This window comes from Nestor notabilis, unplaced genomic scaffold (genome assembly GCF_000696875.1).
Source record: "Nestor notabilis isolate BGI_N333 unplaced genomic scaffold, ASM69687v1 scaffold32273, whole genome shotgun sequence".
NCBI classification, from domain to species: Eukaryota; Metazoa; Chordata; class Aves; order Psittaciformes; family Psittacidae; genus Nestor; species Nestor notabilis.
Genome location: NW_009921997.1, coordinates 10,638 through 19,661, shown reverse-complemented (window position 1 = coordinate 19,661; position 9,024 = coordinate 10,638). Strand labels below are relative to the sequence as shown.

Genomic DNA, 9,024 nt, shown 5'->3' with positions numbered 1-9,024 from the left:
TTAGGAAAAATTGCTTCCCCAGAAGGGCTGTCAAGCATTGGAACAGGCTGCCTAGGGAAGCGGTGGAGTCACCATCCCTGGAAGTATTTATAAGATATGGACATGCGGCATGTAGGGGGATGATTTAGTAGTGGCCTTGGTAGTGCTGGGTTAATGGTGGGACTCGATGATCTGGCAGTTCTTTTCCACCCTAAACATTTCTCTCTGATTCTGTGATTCTATGAAATGGAGGGGAAGACAAGCAGGATTTGTACCAGCACAATACATGCCATGGTATGTTATTGTAAGTGCTGCACTCAGATGAACTGCGAACAGTATTGGTCACAGAACAAGATATTTACACATCTTTTCCTCTTGTTGCCTTAAGCTTTAAGCTGCAATGAAAACGATGGTGACCACCTGGATAGAGACCAGCAATATCCCAGCAATCAAAAAACAAAGCGAATGAGGACATCATTCAAACACCACCAGTTGCGGACAATGAAGTCATACTTTGCTATTAACCACAATCCTGATGCCAAGGACTTGAAACAGCTAGCTCAGAAAACCGGCCTGACCAAAAGAGTTCTTCAGGTAAGAAGAGCAGTCTTTTGTCTTGAAAAGTAAATAAGAGATCAATTTTATATTTGAACTGCCATGGGGATTGCTGATTTCCAAGCTTTTCTTAATCCTTCATCCCTTCCGTGAAGCTTCAGGTAAATCCTGGAAAGTATGAGAAAAATCATTTCTTTTCAGTTTCCCAAAAGCAAATCACTTGGGTTCTAACTTTTAATGGCAGTTGGGAAAGTTTGGGGTTTGGCTTGTTCTCCTGTTCTTAATTCTGGTGCATGTTTTAGCTTCCAGTGTAAGAAAAAATGACTTATTTTAGTGTGTTCACTGTAAATAGAGAGCTCTTAATTTAGAACTTACCATGAACATTTACCTTCATAAGAATTTAGTCAGCAGTTTGAATTTATTTGATCAGGACAAGGAGGATATATTTTCCTTCATATTTGAAATGGATGTAAATTTATTTTTTCAAAGATTAACTCACAGTTTAGTAACTTAGAATGAAAGGAGACTGCATTTTAAAAGTCCTTTTTCTCTGAAAGCTGTATTTCTCTTGCTTCACGGATATGCACTCCATTTGAACTATTATGGGAAGCAAAGGTGAGAATATTAGTTGATTCAGCTCCGTTTTAATTTGTAGTTCTGATTCAAGAAGTCAGTTTTAATGGGCACTTATCCAACTAATTACACCTAGAGATAAATTTGAGCATATAGAAGCCATGGCATGCGGGGCTCTATTGCTGAAATTTTTAAACAGGTCTTAATTGTAGAAAAATAGTTCGTGAGCTTCACAGAGGCAGGCAGGCAGGCAGGCACAGAGACAGGCTCCTGCGAAGGCATCATGGGCAGCTCCCACAAATCCACAGGCAAGTGGAAGGCAGTAGACAAAAAATATTGGGAACAACTGATTTCCCTGGAGAGATTCTGGACCTTACAGTTTTAATACCCAACAGAAATAGGAATGTAGGCTTCCCAGTAAAAACTACTAATGAAAGTCCAAATGCAAATACTTCTCTTGGCTACATCCTCCATAGCTGGACTTTTTGGGGTGTTTTTATGAGGCCGCTTTGTGGTGGTGGCAGATTCCTTCAATATACCCAGTGCACATGAGACACTTGAAATAGCAGCTCTTACAGCAGCTCTCCTTTATCACACACGTGGGCAAAATAATTTAGTGCATTTGTCTATGCTTGTTTTGACACTTCTTTATTTTACCCTCAGAGTTTGGACACTTCAGTAATATCTGTTCTGTCCATTACAGGGCACTCACACCTGAATTATCTGAGAAATCTCACATAGTGCCTTAAGAAATGAGATCAGTGTCTAGAAAGTGTCTTTCTCTTGGTCATTTTTGTGTTCTCTCTCCTCACTCCACACTAACTTTGACTTCCATCTCTCTTCTCTTTTCACCTACTGGCTCTTTCCTTCCGTCTTTTTTCCAAGTTACTGTCTCTGTTTCTTCTTCCTTTTCAGAATGTATTTCCTTCTCTCCAAAATTGGACTCCACACCTGCCTTACACTTCAGTTCCTCTTTCAGTTTCTTCATTGCTTCTGTTTCCATATAAAACATACCACATTATGCAGTTTTAAGGTGCTTAGTGGTTCCTCTTTTTTTTTGTGGCAGACCCTTACAATTCCACTAAACTTTTTTTATCGTTTTGGTAACTGTTTCACTTCTTTTACTTTCACAGTTAAATACTCCTTTAGGTCCTTTAGCTGAAGAATGGTGGAAAGTAATAGTTGGTGGTGAGGATTGTACCCAGCAGTTGGAGGCAATTCCAGACAATGGCTCAGAGTGATACTTTGTTTAGTGTCACTTGAATTTTCCTGTCTGTTAGGAGCACTGTCTTACAGTCTTGGAATTTTTGTTTGAAAATTAATTTGGGCCATGAAAAAACAAACTTGTTTTTTGATTTTAGAACTTTTATGCCCAACTGGTTTATCTATAACCTGTGAGAGGCAAATTTTCAAACACTGAAGTTCACCTATATGAGTTTCAGTGTTGCTCTTTGCTGGGAAAACTCTTCCTGATGTTGATTACTGAGATAGTGTCACTTGTTAATTCTTTAGAGCTAGAAAGGTTGGCATTTTGTCTGTGTCATTTATTGAACATGAGGTAATTCACTGACACTATTGATCTAAACAGGCATCATTAGCATTAGTCTGTCTTACACACCGAAGGCGCATGGACTCCCAGACGTATGTGCACACGTGGCAGTAGTAAGGAATCTTCATCATTCCCTATGTTGTTATTAGGCACGTTTGTAAGCTGTTGTATTTTCTGTATGTTCAGATCCCAGTTCAGCTGATGAAGGATTGTGGCTCTTTGTATATCATTTTAATAGAAAATGCAAGGCAGCAGATCAGGAGAAACAAATTCTCTTGTTCTGAAGCCAGCGTACTTCCTAACCACACATGGTAGTGTTCCTAGGGATTTAGAGACAGCTATAGTTCTCTTACTGTAGAGACAGTCCCACATAACATGGAATGAGGGTACTTTGTTTGTAGGTGAGCAGAGAATTTAGCTATATTCTTAGTGATCTGTGATATCAGATCTGGAAGACCTGACTTCTGTCTTTGCTTTGTATACATAGTCATTAGCTATATATGTCCAGAAGTGGAATGGCATAGAAATGTAACATACTGCTTCATAAATGGTATTTCCTTCAGTGACTTTGTAATGCAGGCCACTTTCTGTAAGTAGCCACAACAGAATCACAGTAAGGCTATTGAAATTGTTAACCCCTATTTTTATTTATTTTCATTCCAATTTAGCTTTATATTTGCAACTTAAGTCATATACATACTGTACTGCAGCTGGGGAACTGCAGCCCACTATTGTAAGCTATCATTCATAATTGAAATGACCAGCTAATTGTGAGCTAACTAACTGGCATAAATGTTCCTCTTTTGGGAACTGATATTTCCTTTTGTGAGCTTAGAAAGGGAAGGTGGAAGTAGATCGCTCTAAGAAGCTCTGGTTTGCTGGCTATAGGAATGTACCTCTTCTTTCCCAGGAGTCTGGAATGTGATTATCCATGGCAAAAGCAGTTTAGGAACACAAAGCGTTGTTTTTCAGTGGGTGTCATGTACACTGCTTATTCTTTCTTGAATTGCTCCCCAGTAAAGTTGCTATGAAAACCCCACAAAAGTTACTGCATGTGTTTGAACTTGGCTAATTCAGTTTCCAGTAGCCCACAGCCATGAAGATCTCCACAGTCACACATGGGTACCCTATGCTACCTTGTGCTGAAGATTTACTTTGGTCTAGCATATCGCACCGAGCCCCCATTCCGAAAACATCCCATCCTTCCCCTTTGACTGGGTGTTTCCTAATCACAACAGAGTAGTCAGAATGTGTGTGCAATGAGTGAATGTAGTTTGCTTTGTGGTGCAACATCTGTTCTTTTTTGTTTCTCTACTTGCTAGTTAGTAAAATTCAGTAAACATGAGTGGCTTCAGGTAGCTGTGTGAATATTTGTTCTAGCACAAGGTATTGAAACAACTAATATGTAACAGTTGCAACAATGGGAGTGTTACAAGCAAGAAATGAAAGTTACCTGAGGTGATCAGATGATCTCATTCAGTGCAGAAGCCAAATCCTTACACAATACTTAGTGTGTTTGTTTCCAATCCTTCCCTGTAATATGGAAATGTTATTTTATTCCTGTTTTACTTGATGGAGACAGAGTTAGCTGCACAGATCACTGAAGAGATCGTGTGGCATTTTAACCGTGGTAAATGTTATTCCGCCTCGCCGCTGAGTTGCCCAGCTACAGGCATCCAGCCCTGCCAGCCAGAATGTGGTAGCAGCAGCGGTGGGTCTTGCAGCTGCTTTTATTTTGCAGCAGGAGTTTTGGTCCATATTTTCCCCTTTGATTTGAAATAGCTCAGCCTTATGATGATACAGTTGGACAGCAAACCACTAAATACTTCCCAATGATTTTGTTTATTCCTCAGTACTGAAGACCAGATTCCTGATTGTGTAATTGATGCGAGATAAGTCCTTCTGGAACAATTCTTTCAGTTATGTATGTTTGGGTTATTATTTCTTTGCTTTACTGTAATACCGTTACAGGTGCAGGGCCTGAGTGAGGAGCACACGGCGCTACTGCCGTTACGCATGGTCAGCCCTCACTTGCCAGCTCCTACACGCTGCTGTGCACAGCTCTGAGTAACAACACGGGGCAGCAGAGCAGCAGGCCCACAGCTCACACAGCAATAGTTTTAATTCCTTCACTACTCTTCAATGTAAAGTCTTTCATATCATTTCACTATTATCACTATTGCAATAGTGATAATAGTGATATCGTGTATCACTACTGCGATAATTATGTTAATCCCTTTCTATTATAAGACAAGGTATTCTCTGAAGTTCAAGTAAATATTTAGATGTCTTTTCAGTAATTATTAAGCAGCTATTATTGGGCAAATTTAAAGAGCGTTATAACCATTAGCTGATTAACTTTGACAATATCTCAGTGAGGAAGGAAGTGAAAGTAGTAATATACTCTCTATTTTTGAATAATACTTACAAGACCGTGTAGTATTTTCTGTGTCTAACATGAATTACCACTGTTAAAGAGAGAACCGTGTTACATGTGCAGCTCCTGAAAGCGGCATGAATGGTCATTGGCAATGGCGTCTGAGCACAGGTTTTCATATTCGATGGAAGATAAAGGGGAATGCATAAATACTAATAGTTTTGCTCACTTTTCTTTACATACTGTATGTTTCAAATCACAAACAGAAAAAATACTGTCGGGTCTGTCACCCTGTTAAGGTTAAGGAGCAATTGGACGTTTAGAACAATGTAAATAGACAGAATAGTTATGGTGCCTTCTACAGTTTTACACACTTCAAACAAAATTGTTTGGGGAATAGGGATGGAAATGTTACTTGTATTTGAGACTACTGCACACATAAACATGTATTTTTAATGAATAGAAGTGTGAAGTTATGCAGAAGTATGTGTATATGCAACTGGACTAGTGGTTTTGCCTGTTCTAATTACTACGTAACTGTGGTACACATACAGATCAACAGTGGCAGGCTGTAAGCTTCCATTTCCCCTCCATATGTATTATTGTTTCTACAGTCACTGGCAGGTGTATTAAAAAAAATCAAACCCAAATTATTTTGTGGGCCGAATATAAATGATCTCTTACCGAAAGGTAAAAAAATCCCACAAATGTCCAAACTACTTTCTTTTAACCTAACTACTTAGTGCTTGAGATAGAGTGTGAAGGGGACGCTGTGCACCTGAAAGACCTTTGGCTGAGGGAGAAAGCTTTCGGGAGAATAAGCAGGAGTACTCACTGGGGGCAATTTGGTGCTGGAGCATCTGCAGATGGGAAGAAAACCAGTCAGAGGAAAGCCAGCTCGGACGTGTTCATCAGTTCCACCCGTGGCTGGCACGCAGAGGGTGCAAGGAGAACACCTCACAGGACTGCTTGTACTTATGTATCGCTCCTCTGTCAGTGACTTAAAGCGGATCCCGTGGCAGGGCTGTGCTTTTCACAGTTAGAGGTCAGAATTTCTGTACAGGGCGGTGTGGTCTTGGGAGTTCCACACAGTCAGTTTCCCTCTACCGGCCTCAGGAGAGACATCTGATGGAGACACTGTACAACTATGCAGATACCTTCACTCATTCAGTTCCTTTCTCCGACAGATACAGAGATAACAAGGCTCCTTGCATGTGGAATGCAAAGTCTCAGTCCTATTCCTTCTAGCAGGTCAGCGTGAGGACAGTAGCGTCGAGACTGAGTCCATTGTAAAGAATGTAACATTGACAGAGGCCTTCTGATAAATAAGAACAGTGAAGTTTCAGCTAGTTTGTAGCAGTAAAATTACCTGGTAGCAACATGTATCAGTTTGAACACAGGGATCTGCAGTACCTTGGCTTCATGCCAGTTTCATAAATCCTTTTTATTTTATCTATTTTCAAATAGGTCAGAAAGATATTTTATCATTAAAGAAATCCTGCAGAGAGTGGAAAGCTTTTATCTTGGACCTAAACACTGAAATTTAACTGAGAGAGATGAAGTCGTAGCTTTTGGCCTTCACTCGTAGATAATAATCGAATAAAGGAAGAAGTAGCAATGTTGGAAAAAATTCTGGATGTGGATATAATTTCTACTGGAATGACAGCTTTTAATGCAATGTGGGTCTTTAATACCATTGAAGCTTCTTTTCATGACATCATTCCAGTACTGAAAACATTTGAGAAAGGAGCCTGGCTTAGGTGAATGGAGCTGAAGCATTTGAGAAAGAAGAGTAAGAGAAGAGTAAGAAAGAGGGACAGTCATTTTAGAAAAGTGAGAGCATTGCAGACACTGAGGCATGAGAAGGTTCCTGGGAGAGCACTCGGGGCCTGCAGAAAGGCAGGGTGCTGGGGTCTGTGTCACTTGCTGCTACGATGGGAGGTGGACTTGAGATACGAGGGTGCTGAAACTCATTCTTTTATATCCATCTGATGCTTGCTGTCTGTCCAATGCAGACAAATACTTCTGGGATTGAGGGAAACTGAGGATTCGTGCAGGCTGCCAAGTTTCTAAGCATACGAAGACTCCCCTTCTTCATCCTCAGTCCACTCCTGTCCCAGGCAGACTGTTCATACAGGATTGCAGGAGAGAGAAAGAGGCAGGCAGAGGACATTTCTCATGACTGGGGCTACTTTTCTAACATGTTACCAGTGAAAACATCTTCCCCAAATTCTAGAATTGGTGAATTTGTGAATATGCTTTTGCTTTTTTAACCGCTGCAGCTCTTTAAATGCTACCCTGTTATATTAAACTATTTCAGGTTTGGTTTCAAAATGCTCGAGCCAAATTCAGACGGAACCTCTTACGTCAAGAAAACACGGGTGTGGATAAGACTTCAGACTCAACACTCCAAGCAGGCACCCCATCAGGTCCTGCCTCAGAAATATCCAATGCCTCCATGAGTCCATCCAGCACTCCCACTACTTTAACGGACTTGACTAATCCTACTATGCCTACTGTGACATCTGTCTTGACATCAGTGCCCGGAAGTCTTGAGGTTCATGAATCTCGAAGTCCTTCACAGACGACTCTTACAAATCTTTTCTGATGACTCTTTCTTAATAATTTCTTTAAAAAAGAAATTATTCTTAGCTGAAATTCCAAGTGTATTTTAATAGAGGCTTTGAGCAACTGACTAACCACAATTAGGATCTCTCCTAAAAAAACAGAAGGAAATGTAGTGTTCTGGTATTGCGGAGTATGGACTGAAGAATAACTTGGAAGATCTATTGCAACACAACATTTGTGTAACTGTACAGTTTTGTGGACTGAGCAAGGGAAACAGCAATTAATTTAAGTTGGCTAAAGCTTCTGTATTTTCAAAGACTGCCATGTGCCTTATATACTGTTTTATCTACATTCTTTGGATTCCATGTCCACTTCTCTCTTTTTCTCTCTGTATATTTATGACCAGGGCAAAAATGTTAAGAGTTTGTTACTTTGAATAGTCCTAAGCCTTTCATTGGTTGCTTTGTTGTTTTAGAATTTTAAGGTCGAAGTCTGTTCGAATACCAGAATTTGTAAAATCTAACCAGTAATAAAACCACTTACGGAAACTACTTGGTAATGGCTGCGGTTACATTTAACACTAGTGTCACAATCAGGATAGGCTGATTGTGTTTAAAAAGATTAGAAAACTGCACTACAAACACAGTATCTGCCTAGGATAAACTCTGAATATGATGTATGCATTCCTCCTGTTCCTGAAGTATGTATGGGTGAGAAGTCCACCTTGTGCAACAGTGTAGGTATCCTCAGTGTAGAGAAATAACTGTTAGTTGCAGGTAGAACTTACCAGATAATGTTACAAATCAAACAGAAAATCTGTATTTTATTTTGCTGTGTGAAACAAGTCTGACTTCAGCTAGCATTTATGAGAACAATCTTGCTTTTATGCAAGACATTTCATGGGGGAGGCGAGCAGGGTACCCAACAGCTCTGTGGCCACAGTCAGCCCCTTACGAGGTAGACACTGGGTAAGGTTTTTCCCTAGGAAAAAGACAGAATATTTCAGGTTATTTTACAACACTGGTGGGCAAAGTCGAGGCAAAATTATGTTTTATAAAGTCACAGCCTTACATTTTTTGTAATGCTTTGAAAGAATAAAAAGCCAAGGGAAAATATGACATTAAGGATGCTAATAAAAGTGGTTATTCCTTTAATGATTAAGGACCTTTCAACACGATTGAACTCCTTCTTCCCCCAAAATCTGTGCAGAGTATAATTCATATTTTGAGTTTTTTTCTATTGTTTTTAAAGATGCTTTTCTGTAATTAAAGAAATACCTCAGCAAAGTTTAAATATGTACAAGAACGAGTATACACCATGCTGTTTGCCCAGTAGTTTTATAGAATTTGAGTGGTACATAAGATGCATATGGTTATTCCTTTTCAAACCTGTTACGATCAGTTGATTTCAGTCAGACATTAGG

The 9,024-nt window shown here is 39.8% G+C and overlaps 1 protein-coding gene across 1 annotated transcript; it reads left to right on the top strand.

Annotated features, from left to right (window-relative positions):
• Window positions 1-367: 367 nt before the first annotated feature.
• On the top strand, window positions 368-8,147 carry LOC104403324 (LIM/homeobox protein Lhx2; the record flags this gene model as incomplete). Its single annotated transcript, XM_010011420.1, has 2 exons — window positions 368-573; window positions 7,354-8,147. Coding segments are annotated over 2 exons (494 nt in total), but the record flags the coding sequence as incomplete, so codon positions are not given.
• Between the last annotated feature and the right edge of the window lie 877 nt (window positions 8,148-9,024).